The 25,643-nt window shown below is 40.0% G+C and overlaps 1 protein-coding gene across 1 annotated transcript in view; it reads right to left on the bottom strand.

Moving 5' to 3' along the window:
* SPATA16 (spermatogenesis associated 16) overlaps positions 1 to 25,643 on the bottom strand; it is a 256,040-nt gene that overhangs the window by 15,828 nt on the left and 214,569 nt on the right. Inside the window, 2 exon segments of the mRNA XM_042243815.1 lie at positions 11,589 to 11,672; positions 18,855 to 19,019. Of these exon segments, the coding sequence (XP_042099749.1) occupies positions 11,589 to 11,672; positions 18,855 to 19,019 (249 nt within the window).

The following is a 25,643-nucleotide window of genomic DNA, read 5'->3' as shown; positions in this document are numbered from 1 at the left end:
CATTTAGCCTCCCTATTTGGTTTCTTTGACACCAACCTTTTAGGGTGGGAAGGCTGAGACACCTTATTATAGCCCAATGAAGGTAGAATTCTAACTCCTCATGTGGGCTTTGCTGATGTGGATGGGGGTTTGGATTTCCTTTTTTAATTTTCCCTCCTGTGGTGGTTGGCTGGAATAGAATGATTATTTGTCTAACAGCTTTCCATCTTCAGTGGTTTTTTTTTTTTTTTTTTTTGGAGGCAGAAGAAAAATGTTGTTTATTGGTTTGGGGGCATTTGTTTTAAACAGACTTTTCAGATTCTGAGTCCAAAAGTCCGCACATCTGCCATCTTCCTAAATTCCATATATATGTGTTAGTATACTCTTCAGTGGTTTAGAGGTTAAGAATCTGCCTGTAATGCAGGGCACCTGGGTTGAATCACTGGTTTGGGAAGATTCCCTGGAGGAGGAAATGGCAACCCATTTCAGTATTCTTATTGGGACAATCTCATGGACAGAGGAACCTGGCAGGCTATAGTCTGTGGTGTTGCAAACAGTTAGTTACGACTGAGTACTGAGCACAGGCTGCCTTTTCCCTTGTCCTTTGGCTGGAGGGAGCAGGATCTTGTTGGGGTTTTTGTTTTGTTTGTTTCTGTGTTACTAGGTTTCATCATCAAGTGTGAAATGTCTGAAGCAAAAAAATTAGTAAATAAAAGAAAATTCAGTGAACTCATCACCATGTTATTGCTCAGGACTCTAGGTCATTTCTCTTTTCATTCCACCTTTCAGTGTCTTAAATTTGTTTTACATATAATGTCCAAAGTTGCTCTGAATGTGAGGAATAGGGAAAAGCATGTCTCCTCCATATTCCTGTAAGTGGAAGTCCTCCATCATGGCTTTAAAAAAATGATTTCTGACCTTTATTCCTCAGGAAGATGTATTTTTATTTCTTGAATCTGTTTTCCCCATTGCTTCTAAAGATTTTTATCAGTATGATGAAGTGAATAACTGAGGTTGAAGGGGGTCTCCTCTCCATCAGAGGTAAAGGAAGTTAAAAGCTTCTCAATTATCTTTCAATTCAATAAGAAAGACTAACTTTATCCTGTCTCTGGGTTAGGCTCTCTAATTTAGGTCCAAATTTCACTTAGCCACCTCATGTTCTCTAGAATCTCTTATCCAGCAAAAAGCTGTTTAAGCAGGGTACACATATGTTTTACACACACAGTTTTGATGATGCTGAGAGATATGGGTGTGTTGGTGCTTGTGGCATTTGTGTGTGTTTTAGATTATGGTCTTGTTTCTTCCTCCACATGTATACTTTAAGAAAGTTATAATAAGAATGATAAATGATCCATACCTTCCTTTAGGGCTGCATGTAAAGGCAGTTTTATTTTGCCCTTCTCCAAAAGACGAAAGGTAAAATGAGTCCACTATAAATGACTGAATGAGCCACAAGTCAATTGCTCTGAACTTGTTAATCCTACTTTCAATACAGAATGGAAGATGTCCTATGGTTCATTTAGGTACCAAGTGGTGTAAGCTGAATATTTTGTTATTCTTCGGAATTACAAAGGATTGCAACTTAACCTATAAATATATTGCTGGCTGCCAAGCAAAGGAAATACGTAGGTAATTTAGAGACAGTAACTTTTAGAATGAATGGCAAACTCACTCTTCAGTTCAAATGAAATTGAGATATATGCTCCCCTCCCTTGCCCCAGAATATTTCACTGAACTTCTGAGAGATGCATTTAGAAAAGTTTTTACAGAGATAGAGATACTAGTAGGTTTGGAGTAATATGAGTATTTCCAATTTCTGTTTCAGTCACTTCCTTATATTATTAGCTCACTAATGGGACAGGCAGGGAGGGATTCCTGGAAGTGGAAGAGTAAACAATGTGCTGTCCAATCTCCAACATATGCCTCTGTGCTGTGAGGTAAGGTTTGCAGGGGTTACAGGAATATGTGCTTCTGAAATTATGTTTTCATGGAGATCCTGGTGCATTTCAAAGTGCTTAGTTAATGCACCAAAAAGTGTAAGCCATAGTAGAAATACAACAGGAATGACCAGACTTCCAAGCTGTTCTCGTGGGGTTCTGCTGTTGCAGGAAGAAGGAAAATGGAGAGCTCCCAAAACAACCTAGACAGATAGGTCTATAACGGGAGACATGGTGAAGGAGGACAATAAAAGTACCATGTTCCAGGGGCTAGTGGGTACCACGCTTCAGCTTTGGTCATGCATCTGCTGCAAAGCAGTCTGGATAAGTTACCATCTGGTTCTGTGAGCTGTGATGTAGAATAGGATGGCTTGCAATTCTCCTATCGCCACTCACTGCTGAAAAGCAGATTCAAAGATTGTCTTCTTGGTTGTCTTACGGAATCAGGCCATGTTCTTTGTACCATTAAATGTTAGTAGCTGCATTTGGTTTAACATAAGTGTTCTAGTTAATGACTAGGAACAGAGCCTTTGACCCAAACAAACTTGATTCAAAACCAAACACTGTCCCTTCAGCGTAGGATTGTTTCCTTGTTAATTCTACAAAGCTCTTTCCCTCATTTTCCAAAGGAGAGATAATGACATCTCTCATAGGACTGTTGCAGTCATTAAATATGATAACTTCTTGAAGTGCTTCACACAGACTAAGAGATCAGTATTCATCATTGATGATATTTGTCATCACATTACTCATTTTTTATCACATTGTTTATTTACCTGAAATAATTTTTTCTATAGCCTGTTTTCATTGTAATAGTTATTCAAAAGCAAACTTTAAACAGACTAACATAGTTTAAGAATTTGTTGGATATCACAGTATTTTATTAAGTATGTGAGGACCTAATCAATGGCTGATTAGTTTTGTCTAACCCTTGATAAACTCCTGGTTAAAAAGGCACAGTTTCTAGATTCATGCTCCCTAGATGAGAGCCATGATAGATCCGACTCCTACACAGAAATGTTTCTGTTGCAGAAATTTCTTGCCAAATCATCAAAGTTTCAGAATACTTTTAGCCAACAAAGTATATGGGAGATATTTTCAGTTTTGGAGGAAAGGCCGAATACAGGTGGAAAGCGAGTGACTAGCAAATGCAGCTATCGAAAATGTTTAACAAATTAACCACATACTTTTTCCTATAAGTCAGAGGATAAAGATTTTGTTCAATTTAAGTGGTGATTGAAATTCACCATATATCAATATTTGGAGTGTTGCACAGTGGCCAGGGGAGATGTCCAGAACTGAGGCTCTCGGCTTCCTCTGCTTGCCAGGCTAGACATGGCTTTGCTGTTTGTTTGAGGAAGGTCCTCCCTCCAGGTCTGACAGTTGCAGGGCTCAGCCTCTGACCACAGTCAGGAGGGTCTGCCAGGGCTTTGGCAAAGGCTCCTCCACTACAGTTGCCAGTTTAGACGCTTACTGGCACAGACTCATCGTCCCAGGAATTGCAATGATTTATTTATTCCAGGCACCTGGCCTCTTCAGCCCCTTGGGCCTTGCCTCCCTGCCTCCTTCCCCTCAGCATGGTCAGCAAAAGAGCGCTTGAGTTTCTGTGCATGATCTGCATTATGCCACGGACGGAACTGCTTAGCAGTGCTCAGAGCACACACCGTAAAGGAATTTGGGGATATGCTAATGAAGAAGCCCATAACCAGAAGCAGAAAAGATTCATAGTCAAGTTGCAGTAAATCTGTGGAGACTCCCTAAAGAACAAGACACACAGGAAAAGCCTGATTGCCGGAAAAACTGCTTTGCAAATGAGTGGTATGGTTGCTGAATCTTTGACAAGATGGCAGTCCTGTCAGACAGACACAATGGCAGGCCCCAACTGCGTATTAGTCAGCTCAGATGCCCGGCCAATGAATGATAGTGCCACACGTGCAGTCTCTCTCAGCAGAGTTTCTGGAAATACTCAGGTTTGAATGCTGATGTGGAAAGTAAACAAAATGCTCCGATTTGTTCTTTTCTCTCCCTCTTGGTTGGTTAACTGCCCGAGCCCATCTCACCAATTTGTGCTCTCCCCTGCATGGTCTGCCCATGTCAGCAGCCTTGCATAAAACAGAGTTGCTAAGTGATATACAATTCTATCCCCCTTTTATCTTAAAAAGCAAATGAGTGAATCAATGAATATCATTTCTGTTTGACAGTGAGCATGATTTATAAGTTAAGATTTTGAGATAAAAAGGAACCCCCAAAGCTAAATATTTTATAATAAATTCACATGGATGCTTTAAGCTTTAAAGTTTAAAGATATCCACCTAAACTCCATTTGTTGGATTCACGAAGGATTATGATGTACTGTGTTATATTTTATTATTTGAAATTTTAAGGTAGCATTTTTTCTCATGAAAATTCATAGGATTATGATTATATGTTGAAGTAGCTCTCATTACTTTTAAAGTAACAAAGTTTTATTTCTCTTTATTTAGTCTCAAGTCAGATCTAGAGGCATATCAGAATAAGACAATATTTTATGTCATACCAGATTAAATTTTGATCTTTGCAGTGCGAAATTTAGACTTTGTAAATGAAGAGCCAATAACTTTGTCTTCTGAATTGTAGACAGTGTTGCTTAAATGTTTCTCTAAACTGAGTCTCTGGTGAGAAGAAATAAGAATGTTCCAACTCAACAGTTGGCATCTTTTTTTCTTTAAAAAGACTCCTTTTTCTACAGATTCCTTTTTCTATTTCCTTCAGGTCTAGTGCATTATGGGTCTGAGGATTCAACACACAGTAACACAAAATCACAGACCCTGAAGTTACTAAGTATGTGAAGACACTGTATTTCTCGGTAGGCTGTGATTTGTCCAAGGTCCCACAAGTGGGGCCTGAATTCATGGTCAAGAGTTTGTAGACTGAGGCTTTGTATAGTTTCTGGTTCTAGATGGAGAACTAAGGAACAGAGGAGGAGGAGCCTATACCCGTGGATTACAGAGGGAGATGAAACCAAAAATTCCTTAGTGACCTCTTTGGCTCAGATTGAAAGAACTTTATTTTGAGAACTGAAGACAGACAAACGGGACAGATTTTACTTTGATTAGGGGTCACCATAATTCCCCTTTTGACCTCATACCTGAATGCTCAGCCACACATAAAATAATGCTGCTTGGTTGGGCTTTTTCAGTTACACAAAGCTTGGGCTTCTCTCAAGAAAAAGATTAGGCTCTAAGGTCAGATCAAATCCTGATCCCACCACTTACTGACAGTGGGATTTTAGGAAAATTGCTAAACGTCTCTGTTTACAATAAATTATGCCTTTTACCCTATGTGAGGGTTAGTGAGTTGGTGTATATAAAGTGAATAAGAGTGTTGGCTTGTATTAAGAGCTCAGTAAACATCAATTCTTCTTTCATTTTGATGGTCTGAATTTCAAAAGACCCAATTTTTCAGAGCAGAGAGGGTATTTTCAATCTTAGTTCATTATCCTTATTTTACAGATGAGAAAACTGAGTCCTTGAGAAGAGACATGGATTTGAGCTAATTTGTGACAGACCCAGGTCTCTGAATGTTAGTTCAGGATGTATTTTACTGTATTAGCCTCCCTGTAAATAAGCTTTTGTTCTTGTGGATAGAAGATGGAATCTGACCGCTTCTTATAGCCACTGAGTTCAGGGTTCAAGCCACCAGTATTTCTCTCCCTTATCACTGCAGTTACCTCCTAACTAGACTCCCTGACTCTGCCCTTGCCCTCTTCAATGTAGTCTCAATTCAGCAGCTTAAAGTAGTTTTTGTTTTTGTTTGATAAGGCATGCCATCCTCTCTTCTCTCGTTCCATCTCCTATTACCCTTGTCATTCTACTCCAGTCACCTTGCTCTCCTTGCGGATCCTTGTACCTGGTAGGCACTCTCCAGTCTCAGGGTCTCACATGTGCTGTTTCCTTTACTTGGAATGCTTCTCACGAGACATTTGCATGGTTTGCCTTTTTTTCAGATATTCATTCAGTCATCACCTCAGTGAATCCTGCCCTGACTATTCTATCGCAGTTGCAATCATCTGCTACTCTCCATTTTCCTTTCCTGGCATGTGTTACTTGTATTCCATATTTCTTTAGAAGTTTATTGCCTACTTTTCTCTAGCAGAATGCAAATATCATGAGGGCACTGCTTTTTCATGGCTGTATCTCCAATGTCAGGAACAGTGTCTGCCCCAGACACTGATTGCAGGAATGAGCAGTGTGGTAACAGGACCTGTTATTCAAAGGGTGTATTTTCTCAGATATTTTTGTTACAGACTAAAGTTAAGCAAAGTGTGATACTCTTATTTAAAGAATCCTATTGTGGCAAGGGACTTTCCAACATGAGAAAATTTACCTCACCTTTTAAAAAAACATAATCTGCTTATTTTTGTATTTGTACAGCAAAACCAACATACATATATCTTTCTGGAGTTAATTACTGGAAAGGAAATATTCTGTAAAGCCAAACCAAAACAGGAGTCACTTTCCTAAACTCTGTAAAGAATATACAGTGTTTAGTTCTGGTGAATTGGAAAATAAACACAATTGTTATGCTCTTTCTCTTTCTGGGTCCTTAGAGAAATCTCAAAGATAACAAAATATAGACAGGAGGTCAGCACTCATGAATCAGATTTCATCTTGATAGTCTTTTTATAGACCTATAACAAAGTGGAGCTCTGAAAATTGTGTTAGGTAATAGGGATTCTGACAGACCCTTTAACTCCATGGAACTGGGAGGTGCTGCTATAATTCTGCTGCTTCAGATGAAAATTTCAAGTGTTTTCATTAGGTACAACAGCTGTTTCTATTACAGATAACAGATCTCAGAGGTGGTGATGCTGATATCAACTTCTAGTGGGCTCAGAACACAGTGTAGCTTGTACAATTAGCTTTTTTTTAATTATTTTTTTTTCTGCACATGCAAATTAACTCTGTAGCAGTAAAAGGAAATTACTTACTTGCTACCGGAATCGTCTGAAAGTGATACAATCATGCTTTGTAGCGTCACATTAACCAAATTGAAAGCCCTTGGGAAAAATTTGGCACCCTTTTCCTTCCCATTCACATCTTCCTAAAGACCTCTCAGGAGCTTCCATTTAGAAAGCTGGGATTATTACCAGGGCTTTTAATTTGGAAAGATTGGCTGCTCACCAGTGAGTCTTTCTAGTTACCTGGTGGTTGGGTGGAGGGGTTCTGAGGTGTTGCAATCTCGGAGGCCTTGAACTTGACTATTCTCCTGACTCCTGCTTGCTTGCAGATATATTTTCCAGTCTGGGGCCCCGATCCACAGCTCCACTGCTAGAGCTTATCAACTCATTCTCTCCACAAATGTACATATCACTCCACTTGGAAAAACTGCAATCTGTTTCTCCATTCCTGTGATTCAGGGCTGGCCTATGACTGCTTTGATCGATAGAATGTGGTGACAGTTGCTATCCTAGATCTGGACTTAGTCTTTTAGAAGACTGATGGTTTTTACTTCCTTTTTCTTGAGATACTTCCTCTTGGAGCTCAGCTCTTGTGCTATTTAAAGCCTAATTCACATGAAGAGGGCATACTTAGGCACTCCAGTCAATGTCTCAGCTGACTAATATCAGATATCAACCATATGAGGGAGCCATCCTAGAGTCCAGAACATTTCAGCAGTCAGGTGACTCCAGCAAAAGGCGCAGATGTCATCTGATTGAACTGCAGGAGAGATAGCAAGCAAGAACCACCTGGCTGAGTCTAGTCAACCCATGGACCTGTGGGAGATAATTTTGTTCTAAACCACTATATTTGGGATGATATTTAACACAGCAGTAGAGTAACGGCAGTGAGGACAAAGTGTGAAGCTGCTGGCTAAGCTCTGCTGTGAACGTGGACATCACATCACCAGCTTAGGGTTGAGTGAGACTTTGCCTACAAACTGCAGGCAGGTATAGACAAATGTCAGTCCCTCTTCCACCTTTTTGGCTGGAACTTCATAATTGGAAAATTCTGATATCTCTTGAATTTGTAAATATATATGTTTACTGTACAAATGCAAATATTTCTTGGAGGGATACTTGTTTAAACCAGGGTACAAGGGTACAGCAAACTTTTTTTTGTGTAGGGGGCTTCCCTGATGGCTTGGATACTAAAGACACTGTCTGCAATGCAGGAGATGCAGGTTCAATCCCTGAACCTGATCAGGGAAGCCCCACTGGGCTTAAGGGACAGAAGGTCAGTAACTCGATTTCCCTGGTGGCTCAGACAGTAAAGAATCTGCCTACAGTGTGAGAGACCTGGGTTTGATCCCTGGGTCAGGAAGATCTCCTGAAGAAGGGAACGGCAACCCACTCTAGTATTCTTGCCTGGAGAATACCATGGACAGAGGAGCCTGGCGGGCTACAGTCCATGGGACCACAAAGAGTCAGACACAAATTGAGCGACTAACACTTTCACTTCATTTTTCAGATAGCAAATATTTTAGGCTTTGTGAGCTATATGGTCTTCATGGCAACTATTCAACTTGGCCAAGGTGACATACATAATACTTAAATGAATGGCATGGCTATGTGTAGTAAACTCTATTTACAAAAATAAGTACATGGTTGGTTTTGGACCTATGGGCTCTAGTTTGCTACCCTCTGTGCTAACAATTCTTTCTGCAGTAAGCACAAATATTTAATTATATTGCTTGGCTCCCATGAGCCTTAGGTTTGGTTTACTTCTAGCTTTGGTTTGCCCTATCATCCCTTCTTAGTCTCCTTTGTAGAGTTTTCCTCCTAAATTTTAAATGTGCTCCTCAAAGCTGTTTTCTCATTGTTTGCTCTTTCTCTGCCATGCCACTCACTCAAGTGATTTCAGTTATCACCACTTTGCCAATGATTTAGAAATCTCTATCTCTATTCAGCACTCCAGACTCCTGTATTTCATCTTGGATATCTTGCCCTAGTTTCAATACCCTAACTTCAATGCACTTTCGTGCCAGCGACCCCATGGACTGTAGCCCACCAGTCTCCTCTGTCCATGGAATTCTCCAGGCAGGAATACTAGAGTGGGTAGTCATTCCATTCTCCAGGGTATCTTCCTGACTCAGGGATCAAACCCAGGTCTCTCACACTGTAGGCAGATTCTTTACTGTCTGAGCCACCAAGGAAATCCAGTTATTGGCCTTTTGTCCCTTAACCCCAGTGGGGCTTCCCTGATTGCTCACTTGGTAAAGAATCCACCTGCAATGCAGGAGACTCTGGTTCAATTCCGGAGTTGGGAAGATCCCCTGGAGAAGGGAAAAGGCTACCCACTCCAGTATTCTGGCCTGGAGAATTCCATGGACTGTATAGTTCATGGGATCACAAGTCGGACACGACTGAGTGACTTTCACTTTCACTTTCACTCTTTGATGCTGGGGCTGGAACTCTGTAAACTCCATTTCTGTTTTTCCCTCTTTTTGTCTCCATCAACAGGGGGCGATAGAGGGGCACTGTAAAATCAAGGGAGAAAGGAGGGACTTGCTGTTCTTGCTTATTTACTGAGGACTTCCGGTCTGCTTGGGGTTCCTGTGAGCATCTATTCAGTAAAGGTTCTTTGCTCTAGAAATATACATTCTTTTCTGTAGTGGCTGTGAAGTCTAGTTTTTCCAAAAGTTGCCAAATAACCTCCATTAAAACTGCTTTCCTTCCCTCCCCATCAGCAACAGTGGGTTAGTGCTCCCTCCTCAGAAGTCTTTCACGACCCCTCCTCCAAGCTCCGGGACACTGGCACCAGCTAAACAGCACCTCCTAGTAGGAGATCTGAGTTGTGGCCCAGTCAGGTCCCAACTCTGAGTTTCAATAATTGCAATCTCTTCCCTTTGATTCTCCAGCCCTTAAGGAATAGTAGCTGTTTCTTTTAATGGTTCCATTGTGATAAACTGTTTTCCTTTTCAGTTACCTAAATTTTCATAACCAGTTAACCACCCTGTATATTAACTTCCCTTTCAAATGCCTGGTATGCTTTCTGTGGACTCTGAAAGTGTTTATGTTCTCAGCCCAAAGCTGCTGCTTTGAAGTGTTTCCTTCCTTCCTTTGCACTAGCAAACCTCTCCCTATTCCCCACCTGGTGGCTTAAGCCCGAAGTCTGAGCATTGTTCTAACTTTTTCTGTCCTCTAAACTCCCATATGCAATCAGGAAATAAAGCCTGTGGATTTGCTTCCTGAATATTTCTTATATCTGTCTGCTTCTTTCCATCTCTGTGCCCACCAAAGTAGATCATGCTACCACCTTATAACTGACCTCCCCAGATTTCTGTAGCCTCAGTTTGTTATCCCACTACAGTGCTAGAAATGTCTCAAAAATATTTACCACATAAATACTTGCTGAAACATTCTAAATCCTGAACATAATTTATAAGACCTGTGATTTGATTTCTCCTGCCTTTGCACATCATTTTAAAACAGGTTCCTTGTTGCTTTGTCAATTTCACCATGCTTTCTTAGCATTCTTGGTACAAGCTTTTCCCTCTGTGTAAAAATCTCCCTTTTCATCTAGATAGCTGCTACTATCTTTTGAATGTTTTATAAATATCGCTGTCTCAGAGATGGATTTTCTGACCTCTCAGACCAGATTATATTCCTCTATTTGTTCCCATAATCACTGAACATCCACTTTTAAAATATAATATTTATAAATGTTTAAGTAGCTGCTTCTTTCCTAGGTGGTAGGGCCCATATAGGTAGGGGCTGTGTTTGTCTTGCCCAGCAAAAGGTCCATAACGCAGGCATAGTAGATATTCAGGCATAGTAGATAGTCAACAAATATTAGATGAGTTCTGTTGATTTCTGTTATATACATTCACCCTAGGTTCTCTGAATTGATTACAGAAGAGGCACATTTCTGCAAATGCATCAAAATCCCTCATGGCTGACTTTACCTCTTAAATGGAACAGTGTTTTCTTCTCACGTCTCCTGACACCAGTTTTCCCTCTGCGGGTTCTTACCATGATTGGAAGAGACTGCGTGGGGAGTACATTGATCGGAATTTATCACTTTTATCTGGACTGTAAACCAACACTCCTCCTTCCTACACTGTCAGAAGGTCTTGTGGTATCACACAAGTCTCCTGAGTACCTGGGGCCAGGTGCATCTCAGGGCTTGTTTTGTGTAACTCAGGTAACCAACGAAGAGATGTTCTCCGACTTCTAACAACCAGTATGTCATTTCTTCACCCCAAACATCAATGTGCTAGTTTTCTTCTAGTTCCCTGAAATGTAGCCATTATTCCTTAAGTGCCAATTACAGGAGAAAGGGTTGGGGAGCAAATTGAAACATTGAGGAAGGGGCTTTACATATATATATAATAACCAATAATGAAGGAGCAGATAATGAAAATATAACATGAAAACGAGCATGATAAGAGACCCCAAAAGTACAGGACCACAGCCAGAAATGCAGCAGACCTGAAGGACCAAGTTAAATAAATGTCCACATTTCATCTTGGTTATACTTCCAGAGACAGCTGCATTTGTTTTAAAAAGAGAACCACGTGGTGGATTCGTGTCAATGTATGGCAAAACCAATACAGTATTGTAAAGTGAAAAAAACAAAAAAAGAAAAGCCGAGGAACTTCCTTTTCTTTTCACCTTTAAACAGAGTTGACCCCAAATGGATATTTTCTTTGAGAATAACATATCTTCTTTCCTTCAGCTGAAAGTGTTACCTTTTGAATTGTATTCCACACACGTTCTTCATCGTTTCTTCTTCCTTCAAGGGTGTCCATGGCGTCTGCCATTAGTGACTGCAGCTGTGGCACCAAGATAAAAATTATCAGTGTGGAATTCACACAGAAATAACTTCTCTAAATACACAGATTAAAACCTAATTAAAAAATCATTTGTACGCTGATGATTTTATTACTCATCTTTCCGACAACGAACACTGCCACCTCATTGCTGCTTCAGTCATTACCAAGTATTATTGCAGATATAAAATATTGAAACAATGGAAAGATTCTTCTTGAAAATTTGTAGAAAACATATAGGTTTTAATGCAGTGGGTGTTGATGTTTTTATGAAAACAGATTTGGGTTGTAAAGAATGAAGGCAGTAGTTAATTCTCTTGGGAAATGGCTTGTAGTACATGAACGCGTTTTAGTGTTTTCTCCTGAGGCTAATGCATCATAATCCTAGGCATCATGCAAAAACTCACCAGAGGACCATACTAGAATTGTGTTGTTTCATTACCTCTTAAAGGATCTAGCCCATTGAAGTTCTTTTACTATTCTTTTCTAAAATTTCAAAATAACCAAGATTTCTCTTTAGGTTCCATTTCAGAGGCAAGTTTTAAAATTCCACCCTTTGCCCCAAACTGCCATATTCCAATTTAAAATAATTCTACACACACACTGGGGCTTTCCAGGTGGCTCACTGGTAAAGAATCTGCCTGCCAAGCAGGAGACATGGGTTCAATCTCTGTGCTGGGAAGATCCCTTGGATAAGGAAATGGTGACCCACTCTGGTATTCTTGCCTGGGAAATCTCATGGACAGAGAGGCCTGGCGGGCTATAGTTCATGGGGTCGCAAAGAAGTGGACACAACTGAGCAACTAAACAGCAACAGCTGCACACAGACGATATATGTGCCTGCAAAGTAATGAGGCCACATCAAGCCATGTGACATTCGAAGCTGGAAAAAAAAAGTTCTCTAAAGAACAAATGCCAGTTCAGTTCACTGTGGTGTCAAACATTATGATAATCTTAGATAATCTTTCTGTTCTTTAGATATTTTAGGTAGGGAGTTGAGTCACTCGGAACTCTTCTACTGAGTAGTCACTGTTTGTGTAGCATCACAAAAGGGATTTCAAGGATATATTATCTAGGTTAACCCATGCTTGGAACTTGGAAAGTAAAATCTATTAAGATGATGAAATCTTGAAAGATACATGAATTAAAAAAATATTTGGTTTGCACATATACATCCCTTTACATTTATTTTTTTTCCTAGTAGGTATATAAATTATGAAAATGTCCCATGAAATCTTATTTTTCAAGGTTTCAGGTAGTAGAGTATTGCATAGATATGTTAGTTAGGGATGTCAGTAATGCTAGTTTCTTGCTCTTTTTGTATATTTAAAAATATAAGAATTTTCAGAAAAAAGAAAGCTGCAGATGTGTGGTTAAGAAGACCTAAGTGCAGAAAACTCCCCTGTATTTTTCATTTAAATCTTGAGTGTGCTTTTCAGGAAGACAGGATCAACATTGTGCCAGCTTCTTAAATTAACATTTTCTTTGCTTTCTCTTATCTCAGAGGAGCATTAATCATCTAAAATTGGCTATAATATGCACTTTGAAAGCTCCACAGTTGCTATACTCCTGAATGCCTTATGAATGGTAGGATAAACACTTAGCCTTTTAGAAGGCATTCTGTGTATAAAACCATACAGATTTAGAAAGTATTATTTCCAGTTGTGACTTAATAATTACCTGACTAATAGACTTTATATCCCTCATAGTTTTAATGTTTGGTATGCAGAATTTTATTATTTGGCTACTCCAACAGTTTTAAATGGTTACTTTGAATATCAATATTTATTTAATATGCTTTTGCAGATTCAGATGAACATTATAAATGTTGGCAGTTCATTTCTTGATTAATTTGTTACAACTTTCAAAGCTCAAAGAGGGAGGATTCCTTTAGTTATCTGAAAATTACAGGTGATAATTTTGGGTTGTTCTTATCCTTGCTATGTGAATTCGGTCAGGTCTGTAATTAGTTTTCACTACCTTCAATTAGAGGCTTAGAGTAAAAAGCCCTTCCCAACAACACATCAGCCTTATATGGCATAAATTTTACCTTTCTCTGAATGGCCAGCACACTGATTAGTAATTGTTTTCCAAATGAGGTGCTATAGTTTCTAATATTATGGTTATAATACACATGTCTACTTGAAGATTTTTTTCTGTGAGGTATTTCTCCAACTACATTTTAGAAATTTTGTTTCTTTTTAATTGAAGGATAATTACTTTATAGTACTACAGTGGTTTCTACCACAAACCAGTAGAAACAGCCATAGGCTTACCCATGTCCCCTCCTACTTGAGTATCCCTCCCTCCTCTCTCCCCATCCTGCCCATCTAAGTTATCAACAAGCCCTGGTTTGAGTTCCCTGAGTCATGTAGCAAATTGCGAATGGCTATCTATTTTATATACGGTAATGTATGCTTCCATGTTACTCTCTCCCTCTCTCCATACCTTCCACCCACTCCTTCTTCCTTTCCCAGCCATGTCCATAATTCTGTTCTCAATGTCTGTGTCTCCTTTACTGCTCTGCAGATAGGTTCATCAGTACCATCTTTCTAGATTCCATATGTATATGTACATTCAGTTCAGTTCAGTCGCTCAGTCGTGTCTGATTTTTGTGACCCCATGAATCGCAGCATGCCAGGCCTCCCTGTCCATCACCAACACCCAGAGTTCACTCAAACTCACGTCCATTGAGTCGGTGATGCCATCCAGCCATCTCATCCTCTGTCGTCCCCTTTTCCCCCTGCCCCCAATCCCTCCCAGCATCAGAGTCTTTTCTAATGAGTCAACACTTTGCATGAGGTGGACAAAGTACTGGAGTTGCAGCTTTAGTATCAGTCCTTCCAAAGAAATCCCAGGACTGATCTCCTTTAGGATGGACTGGTTGGATCTCCTTGCAGTCCAAGGGACTCTCAAGAGTCTTCTCCAACACCACAGTTCAAAAGCATCAATTCTTCAGCTCTCAGCTTTCTTCACAGTCCAACTCTCACATTGATACATGACTCCTGGAAAAACCATAGCCTTGACTAGACAGAACTTTTGTTGGCAAAATTACGTCTCTGCTCTTTAATATGCTATCTAGGTTGGTCATAACTTGCTTTCCAAGGAGTAAGTGTCTTTTAATTTCATGGCTGCAATCACCATCTGCAGTGATTTTGGAGCCCCCCAAAATAAAGTCTGACACTGTTTCCACTGTTTCCCCATCTATTTCCCATGAAGTGATGGGACCAGATGCCATGATCTTCGTTTTCTGAATGTTGAGCTTTAAGCCAACTTTTTCACTCTCCACTTTCACTTTCATTAAGAGGCTTTTTATTTCCTCTTTACTTTCTGCCATAAGGGTGGTGTCATCTACATATTTGAGGTTATTGATATTTCTCCTGGCAATCTTGATACCAGCTTGTGCTTCTTCCAGCGTTTCTCATGATGTACTCTGCATAGACGTTAAATAAGCAGGGTGACAATATACAGCCTTGCTGCTGCTGCTAAGTCGCTTCAGTTGTGTCCGACTCTGTGCAACCCCATAGACGGCAGCCCACTGGGCTCCCCCATCCCTGGGATTCTCCAGGCAAGAATACTGGAGTGGGTTGCCATTTCCTTCTCCAATGCATGAAAGTGAAAAGTGAAAGTGAAGTCGCTCAGTTGTGTCAGACTTGTCGTGACCCCACGGACTGCAGCCCACCAGGCTCCTCCATCCACTGGATTTTCCCGGCAAGAGTACTGGGGTGGGGTGCCATTGCCTTCCCCGATACAGCCTTGATGTACACGATAATTGTTTTTCTCTTTCTGACTTACTTCACTCTGCATAATAGGCTCTAGGTCCATCCACCTCATTAGGACTGACTCAAATGTGTTTCTTTTTATGATTGAATAATATTCCATTTTATATATATACCACAACTTCTTTATCCATTCCTCTGATGATAGACATCTAGATTGCTTCCATGTCCTAGCTTTTGGAAATAGAGCGGCAGTGAACATTGGGTTACATATGTCTTTTTCAATTTGATTTCCTGAGGGTATATGCCTAGAAGTAGGATTGCTGGGACATATAAGAATGCTCAAACTACCACACAGTTGCACTCATCTCACATGCTAGTAAAGTAATGCTCAAAATTCTTCAAGCCAGGCTTCAGCAATATGTGAACCGTGAACTTCCTGATGTTCAAGCTGGTTTTAGAAAAGGCAGAGGAACCAGAGATCAAATTGCCAACATCTGCTGGATCATGGAAAAAGCAAGAGAGTTCCAGAAAAACATTTATTTCTGCTTTATTGACTATGCCAAAGCCTTTGACTGTGTGGATCACAATCAACTGTGGAAAATTCTGAAAGAGATGGGAATACAGACCACCTGACCTGCCTCTTGAGAAATCTGTATGCAGGCCAGGAAGCGACAGTTAGAACTGGACATGGAACAACAGACTGGTTCCAAATAGGAAAAGGAGTACGTCAAGGCTGTATATTGTCACCCTGCTTATTTAACTTCTAGGCAGAGTACATCATGAGAAACGCTGGACTGGAAGAAACACAAGCTGGAATCAAGATTGCCTGGAGAAATATCAATAACCTCAGATATGCAGATGACACCACCCTTATGGCAGAAAGTGAAGAGGAACTAAAAAGCCCCTTGATGAAAGTGAAAGAGGAGAGTGAAAAAGTTGGCTTAAAGCTCAACATTCAGAAAACGAAGATCATGGCATCCAGTCCCATCACTCCATGGCAAATAGATGGGGAAACAGTAGAAACAGTGTCAGACTTTATTTTTTGGGGCTCCAACATCACTGCAGATGGTGATTGCAGCCATGAAATTAAAAGACGCTTACTCCTTGGAAGAAAAGTTATGACCAACCTAGACAGCATATTCAAAAGCAGAGACGTTACTTTGCCAACTAAGGTCCATCTAGTCAAGGCTATGGTTTTTCCTGTGGTCATGTATGGATGTGAGAGTTGGACTGTGAAGAAAGCTGAGAGCTGAAGAATTGATGCTTTTGAACTGTGGTGTTGGAGAAGACTCTTGAGAGTCCCTTGGACTGCAAAGACATCCAACCAGTCCATTCTGAAGGAGATCAACCCTGGGATTTTTTGGAAGGAATGATGCTAAAGCTGAAACTCCAGTACTTTGGCCACCTCATGTGAAGTGTTGACTCACTGGAAAAGACTTTGATGCTGGGAGGGATTGGGGGCAGGAGAAGAAGGGGACAACTGAGGATGGGATGGCTGGATGGCATCACTGACTCTATGTATGCAAGTCTGAGTGAACTCCAGGAGTTGGTGATGGACAGTGAGGCTTGGCGTGCTGCGATTCATGGGGTCGCAAAGAGTCGGACACGACTGAGCAACTGAACTGATGGTGGTTTTATTCCTAGTTTTCTAAGGAATCTCCACACTGTTATCCATAGTGGCTGTATCAATTTGCATTCCCACCAACAGTGCAAGAGGGTTTCCTTTACTCCACACCCTTCCCAGTATTTATTGTTTGTAGACTTTTTGATGATGGCCTTTCTGACCAATGTGAAGTGACTCCTCATTGTAGTTGTGATTTATATTTCTCTAATAGTGAGCGATGTTGAGCATCTTTTCATGTGTTTATTAGCCATCTGTATGTCTTCTTTGGAGAAATATCTGTTTAGATCTTTAGCTCTTTTTTTTATTGGATTGTTTGTTTTTCTGATATTGAGTTGTATGAGCTCCTTGTATATTTTGAAGTTAATCTTTCATCAGTTGTTTCATTTGCTATTACTTTCTCCCATTCTGAGGGTTGTCTTTTCACCTTGTTTATAGTTTCCTTTGCTGCACAAAAGCTTTTAAGTTTCATTTGGTCCCACTTGTTTATTTTTGTTTTTATTTCCATTACTCTAGCAGGTGGGTAATAGAGGATCTTGCTGTGACTTATGTCATAGAGTGTTCTGCCTATGTTTTTCTCTAGGAGCTTTATAGTTTCTGGTCTTACATTTACACCTTTAATCCATTTTGAGTTTATCTTTGTGTAGGGTGTTAGGAAGTGTTCTAGTTTCATTCTTTACATGTCTGTCCAATTTTTCCAGTAGTACTTATTGAAGAGACCATCTTTGCCCCATTGTATATTCTTGCCTCCTTTGTCAAAACAAGGTATGCATAGGTGCATGGCTTTATCTCTGAGCTTTCTATGTTGTTCCATTGTTCTATTTATTTCTGTTTTTGTGCCAGTACCATACTGTCTTGATGACTATAGCTTTGTAGTATAGTCTAAAGTTAGGAAGGTTGATTCCTCCAACTCCATTCTTCTTTCTCAAGATTGCTTTGGCTATTTGGGGTCTTTTGTATTTCTATATGAATTGTGAGATTTTTTTGTGGTAGTTCTGTGAAAAATGCCATTGGTAATTTGATAGGGGTTTCATTGAATCTGTAGATTACATTTGGTAGTATAGTCATTTTCACAATATTGATTCTTCCAGCTCAGGAACATGGGATATCTTGCCATCTGTTTATGTTGTCTCTGATTTCTTTCATCAGTGTCTTACAATTTTCTGTATAAAATTCTTTTGTCTTCTGTATAAAACTCTAGGTAGCAGAGTAGTTATTCCTAGGTATTCCAACTAGTTTTTGACAGGCTTTGTGTTTTCTAAATTAACTGGTCAGTTCAGTTAAAAAAAGAAACCACCCACCATTTGACTACATTTCCCCTCAAATAAGACAATGCTCTTAATGTGTGTGTGTGTGTGTGTGTGCATGCGTGCATGTTGGTATTGCAAACATATATGTGACACTCAAAGTGAATAAGAAAACTCTAAAGATAGTTTTGTAGAGTCAGTTTTCTATCCAGCAATTACTTTTTTTTTCCTCTTACTTTTCCATCAAAGAGAATCATATATTAACATGTCTTGGAATGAAAAAACAAAAAATTTATTAAAATTTCCCTTTACTTGAAACAAAAAAGCCTGACTCAGAATATGAATAATCACCCCTTTTCTGTATTTTCATACATTACAAAAGTCTTGCTATAAAATAAAGCGGAGCTAGCTAGTCAGGGTGAGCAAATGAAACACACATATACACCTTTCTATAATTTCTAGTTTCTTCATTAGAATGCTTCATGAGAGTTGGAGAGTTTGCCCTTGGACTGCCATTTATTGTTACATTCTTTTTCAGACCATATCACTCTTCTGTCGGTTCAGGGCTTGTGAACAAAGAAAAACAGATGCTTACTAATTCCGCCTCCTGTTGACTGATGTCCTGTAGATAGGGAATGGTTGCTAGCTCGGCCATTGCTTGATTGATCACCTGGGACTGTTCCTTTACTCTCTGCAGCCGGCTGAGAAGGCTGGCATATTGCAACTTCTCCATCACACCTGAGCACGCACGAAAACTCCCCTAGTCTCCCAGGAGAGAAGGAAATGGTTTAGAACAAAAACACAGAAATAACCTCTCCCTGAGGAATAACGTCAGGGCTCGTTGTAATATATTTAGTGCCTCGGAATTAATAGCATCTAGTGCAAATAAATATTTTCTTCTGTTATTTTAGAGGATTGTCTGTACCCTTCCTTCAAATAGGCAAATGTATAGAAAAGAGAACACTTTGCAGGACTGTTGATAAAGGTTTAGAGATGGCCCTGCCTAAGGAAGCCAGGATGAGGGGGAAAAAGAGGGATTAAATTGAACGTGAACTCTGCTCTTGCAGTGGGAATCCCACAGAGCTGTGTCCATTTAAAAGGGGGTGACTTTGTCTATGTCACCAACGCATGATAAGAATTAATAGTTGCCCACTATTTGGTTTATACGAAGGATGATATCTTATACAAGTTGAATCCTGAAAAATATTATGCAAGTGGAATCTGTCCTACCCTGGTGACTTACATTAAATCTCCAGCTCTGATTTTGTCTTTAGTTCTTATTGGATGACCATGGACTCTGGCTTCTCTCCTTGTGGTAGTGTAGTGTTTATTCTGACTCCTAGGACCATTCGAGCAATTGCAATCCATTTTGAAATAGAATAAGGTGCACTTGTAAGGACCACCAACTCCCGTGAATATACTGGTATTTGAGACTTTCTTAAAACTGGGCACACATAATTAAAGCAGCCCACCTCTGTGTTTGCTACTGCCATCCATAAAAGAGGATGTTTTACCTTCTCTAAGAAGTTTATTCAAATTGTACTACTTGATGGAGACATAGTTTATCATAAAATTCTCACATTTTTTATGTAGAAAGAAGTATGGGCTTCCTTGGTGGCTCAGATAGTAAGGAATCTGCCTGCAATGCAGGAAACCTGGGTTCAATTCCTGGGTTGGGAAGATCCCCTGGAGAAGGGAATGGCAACCCCCTCCAGTATTCTTCTCTGGAGAATCCATGGATAGAGGAGCCTGGCAGGCTATGGTCCATGGGGTCTCCAAGTATCAGACATGATTGAGTGACTAACACTTTCACTTTCACGTCTGACATAAGGGGGTATATAAGGGTTAGAAAAAAGTCTTGGGTTCACAATCTTGTGATATGTGGCCCCGGAAATAGGAATTTTAGCAAAGTGCCCTCCTGAGTATTCAGATAACCTCAAACAGAAATTGGAGAACAAACCGTAAAACTTAGTATCTGCACATGGACTATTTTAATCTGTGCATGCTCAGAAAGCCAGATCCCCCACCCCCCCACCCAGAAATTAGAGAAGGCAGACATGACTTTTTCTTCTTAAAATAGAATTTCTTTTAAGGAGAAAAATTATTAGAAACCAGTATTACTAAAGAACATCGAAATTTTAACTTGAATTTGGAAGGCAGTCCTTTCTGAAATGTCATACACATCTTGATTGACACCAACCTCTCTGGCACTTTCTTAGAATCTTGGTAATATAGCAAAGTTGAGCATCATTGCCTTGTATTTGCTGTATTTCTCCCTTACAGCTATCTCAGCCATTTTACTAATGTCTGTCAATCCCCACTAATTTGCTATTTCCAATTAATCATTTATCTGAAAACCTGTAAACCTATGGGAGCAATGATTGCAAATTGTGGATTTGAGATCCTTTCTTAGAATTGACGAAATAGCCAGCCTACCCATTGAGTTTAAACATGTAGCTAAACAATGGGATACTGTCAAACAGAGGAAAGCGAGTTGCAGGAGACATAGTTTTCTTTCTGAAGAAAAATTGCTTTCTTTGTCCTTCTTTAAAATAAACAATAAGGCTGGTTGTAGGAAAGTGGTGTAGTGACTCAACTCCAAAGAACAGAAACAACTACGGCCTGCTCAGGAACATAATCTATCAGTGTAATTTTCCAAAACATCGGGAAAATAAAAATAGTGGAAGGCAATGGTGCTTTGTTAGCTTGATTGTTGGATACATAACAAAACAGGAAGTGCTCCTTACCAATAGGATGCTAGAGAAAGAATATAGTTGAAGGCTAATAGCCCTCCCCCACTTCCCCTTTGCCCACCCCAGACCAATTGCAGCTTTGGTTATTAGGAAATGATAGATTAATATTTTACCTCTACAAGTTTGGGACTTTTGAGCGATAAAATGAAGCAAAAATAAAAATGAATAGATGCCAGCAGGAAGGCTTTAATGCTGTTGCTTTAAGAAAATAAAGGAAACAATGAAAAATGAAGGAATTAGCTCACAAGGGCTAAATCTAAAGGGAAGTAGCCCTCCCAGTGAGACTTTAGGAGTGATCAAAAGATGCTTAGCTCCTGGCGAGGGTATAATAAAGTGGCCAAGACTGAAGCTGAAACTGCACCTAGCTACAATGAAGTTTAGGTAAATAGCAAGTTCAAATGAAGGCTTCCTCCAGATACTTGTCTAGATTTAATAGCAGGTATGGATAAATGTTTGGAAGATAAGTGGCACTGCTAATCTAATACTGCTGAAAAGCAGAGCCCAAGTATTGGGAATGTATTTCTATTTGACATAATACATAGAAACATTCATTGCAAAGGAAAGGGGGTAGGAAACACATATTATTGTTCATTTTGAATGTGCATGTGTAAACATCTTTTATGCTTCACTTGGAAGAAATTAAAAGTGAAATTAACGAGGTATTTAAAATCTGGTTAGTTAGGTCATTTGTTTTGGCAAGTCAGCCTGTGAAAGAAGCTTCATGCACGGCGAGAGATTTTATTATTTTAACTCTTTAACATTTACCCCAGGAAGCACAGTACATAAGGTTTTAAACTGACAGCAGCCAATAAAGTTAATGAATGGAAAAGCATAGTAGCATTCAGTAGCTTGTGAGATAATTAGGACAAAGATCCAGAGAAGAGAAAATACTGGTAGAGCAGAGCAGCTGGTTGAATGGAATTGATGTTCAGTGGGATTCAAAGCCACCAGATAGGAAACTGGAAGAATCTTTTAGACAATAACTCTTAAAATGCCAGAATCATTCTTATTTGGCCATGCATTGTATACTTAGCAAAGGAATCTATAAAGGGAAGGAAACTGGTGTCAGAGTGTAAGGAGGATTATTTTCTGAGACATAGAAACCTTATACCAGGAATGTCTTTGTCGCCTTCGCCAACTCTTTCTGCCACCTGTGCCAAGAGGTGAAAATTCATGTTCTCTGGGAAGTCTTACTGTGGGCATGAAGGGAGATGACACCCTTAATCCTGCCTTTTTAAGGAGATTTAAGTGCATCAGTGACCTAAGGAAAATCATTCAAAATCCGCAGGACACTTGCACAGTCTTCATTTTAGAAGAATACACAATTTCAAATTACATGGCTTTTATAAAGAAAAAGAAGGATCTCCAAAACAACCCTTCTGTCAAAGCAAATGAAAACCAATAAAAATAATTAAAATTTTTTTAAATTTTGATACTTTACAAAGTGAATCACTGTGGATTGTATACTCTTGGTCTCATAACTGTGTGAGGTGAGCCTGGCATATATCAGCTTATTTGATAAATGAGAAAAAAGCTCAGAGGTTAAGTGACATCCTAGGGGTTACACAGCTGGTCTTAGACAAAAGTCTTTTTCTACAGGTGTCACGGGGTAGGGTCACAACTAACAAGGACACTGAAGTGTCTAAACATTCAAACAGATGGCATTTGACATCTGATAAGAAAAAACACACCTCAGCGGATCCTAAAAACACTGCTGAGGGATCCCTGGGTCATAGTTAATTGTACCATGTAGGAATAATTTCTGCTCAGCAACTCATTACTTGTTTCCTTAACCGAGGTTACTTTTGCAGCTTGTTTGATTCAATCCTGCTTTATGAAGCTGTGGTTGGATATATAATAAGAAACCTAGAGGTCAGTATTTGGATATACTTTTGGTCCCTGGGTACCTTTGGACTCATTCACTTCAATTTCATTCAAGCTCTTAGAGACAATTTTCCAACCACTATTATTTTCCATAGACACAAAAGTAAGAAAGTTGATGAAATCTCTTGAAGTAGCAAAGTGTTATCAACTCATTCTGGGGCTTTCCTGGTAGCTCAGTGATAAAGAATAAGCAAGTTAATGCAGGATACTCGGGAGGTTTGATCCCTGGGTCAGAAAGATCCCCTGGAGCAGGAAATGGCAACCTATTCCAGTATATTTCCCTGGGAAATCCCATGGACAGAGGAGTCAGTTAGCTACAGTTCATGGGGTTGCAAAGAGTAGGACATGACTTAGCAACTAAACAACTGACTTATTCTAAATAAGACTGAGTTATTCATAAGATGCTAAAAATCTTATTCATTATGATTTTTAAATTCTCTTTATAGACACATAAATATCCATGTGTGTACACATTTCAAAGTGGCCAAAATGGCCTTTGTAATGTGAGAGGAAAATGAGTTAAAAGTGTTTAAAAAATGTCTGATGATGCCTAGATTGGCCTAACCTTTATTCACAACACATTGGGAGATCTGAACTGGCAACAGATTTGATGCGGCAGGTTTCTGAAAAGTAGCAAGTTATGGTGGGTATTTCCCCAAAGAACCATGGCACAGACAGATCACCTCCCCAGTATCCCGGACACTGATGCTGCAAGGTTAACCATGTGCAGATGAAGTGAAATGATACTACATGGTGATGGTTCTTATCAGCAAGGCTTCCACAAGAATTCTTGTGGGCTTCCCTGGTGGCTGAGATGCTAAAAATCTGCCTACAATGCAGGAGACCTGGATTCAAGCCCTGGGTTGGGAAAACTGCCTGGAGAAAGAAATGGCTACCCACCCATTATTCTTGCCTGAAGAATGCTATGAACAGAGGAGGCTGGCAGGGTACAGTCCATGGGGTTGCAAAGAGTTGGACATGACTGAGTAACTAACACTTTGCTTTCTTTCCACTTCTTGCAAGGGTCTGCTGCTGCTGCTGCTGCTAAGTCGTGTCAGTCATGTCCGACTCTGTGTGACCCCATAGACGGCAGCCCACCAGGCTCCCCCATCCCTGGGATTCTCCAGGCAAGAACACTGGAGTGTGTTGCCATTTCCTTCTCCAATGCAGGAAAGTGAAAAGTGAAAGTGAAGTCGCTCAGTTGTGTCTGACTCTTAGTGACCCCATGGACTGCAGCCCACCGGCCTCCTCCATCCATTGGATTTTCCAGGCAAGAGTACTGGAGTGGGGTGCCATTGCCTTCTCTGCACAAAGGTCTAATGATGACAATGATGATATGTGTTTGTGCATCTAATTAAGATGGGGTGGTGCAGCCGTGTGTGTGTGTGTGTGTGTGTGTGTGTGTCTGAAGGAGGTTGCAGTAGAGGGTGAATTGGAGAAAAGGACCCCAGATTTGCAGCAGAGTCAGTGAGATTACTATAAACTAAATCTTTGTGTCCACTTAAAATTTCTAGGTTGAAGCCCTAGAGGCCAATGTGGAAATGGGGCCTTTGGGAGGTAATTAGGGTTAGATGAAATGAGAGCTTCCCAGGTGGCCAAGGGTAAAGAACCTGCCTGCCAATGTGGGAGAAAGATCCCCTAGAGAAGGAAATGGCAACCCACTCCAGTATTCTTGCCTGGAAAATTCCATGGACAGAGGAGCCTGGCAGACTACAGTCAATGAGGTTGCAAAGAGTTGGACACAACTGAGCAATGAAGCATGCACACAAGATCATAAGAGTTGGTAGGGCCCTGATGATGGGATTCATGCTCTTTTGAGAAGAGACCTCACAGAGCTTGCTCTGTGCCATGTTAGGATGCAGAGAAAGTAGCTAACTGCAAGCCAAGAAGCTGGTCTTTGTCAGAACCTGACCTAACCCCAGACTTCTAGCCTCTAGAACTGTGAGAAAATAAGCTTCTGTTGTTCGGGTCATCTGATCTATGGTATTTTGAGTGACAGCCCAAGATGACTAAGACAGAAATAAATTTTTGTTAATAGAAGTATAGGGGAGATGATTGAGTGGAACACAGTTGTGAGGAAGGGGAAGTTACGTGGTAGGAAAATCAGTGAAAGTGTGCTTTAGGATTTATAATGCATAGAATTAATTACAGATCATGCAAATAGATGAGGGGTTTTATAGCTTTTCTAAAATGCTGAATAATGTTACTGAGCAGATAAACTGCTGAACAGATGTTAAGTAGCTGTTGGTGATGACCCCCTTGGTTCCTCTTGTAAGGTAAGAACATCAGATCAATGATGGAATACAAAAGCCACAAATGGTGAAATTTTTAAAATTTCCAGCTTAAAGATCTTTTGAAAAATATTTTAAGAGGGGAAATCTGCAACCTTTATAGCCTGTTAATGAGAAGTTTCCTTTATGTACTTTCAGTAAAGGGGCTTAAATTTTGTAAAATAGCACAGATTAATTCAGGTCTTATTTTGGGCTTTTTTTTTTTTAAAGACTGAAAAGTAGAAAGGGCATATTTTCCCTCGGTTGGAAAAAGGAATTTGATCATTTACCTTAAGGGTAAATAAAGATCAAGTGCCAATGTTTAGATTAGCATCCAATTTACTAAAGACCTCTTCAAGAAAATTAGAGATACCAAGGGAACATTTCATGCAAAGATGGGCTCAATAAAGGAAAGAATGGTATGGACCTAATAAAAGCAGAAGATATTAAGAAGAGGTGGCAAGAATACACAGAAGA

This window comes from Ovis aries, chromosome 1 (genome assembly GCF_016772045.2).
Source record: "Ovis aries strain OAR_USU_Benz2616 breed Rambouillet chromosome 1, ARS-UI_Ramb_v3.0, whole genome shotgun sequence".
NCBI classification, from domain to species: domain Eukaryota; kingdom Metazoa; phylum Chordata; class Mammalia; order Artiodactyla; family Bovidae; genus Ovis; species Ovis aries.
This window is presented reverse-complemented; position numbering and strand designations above follow the sequence as displayed.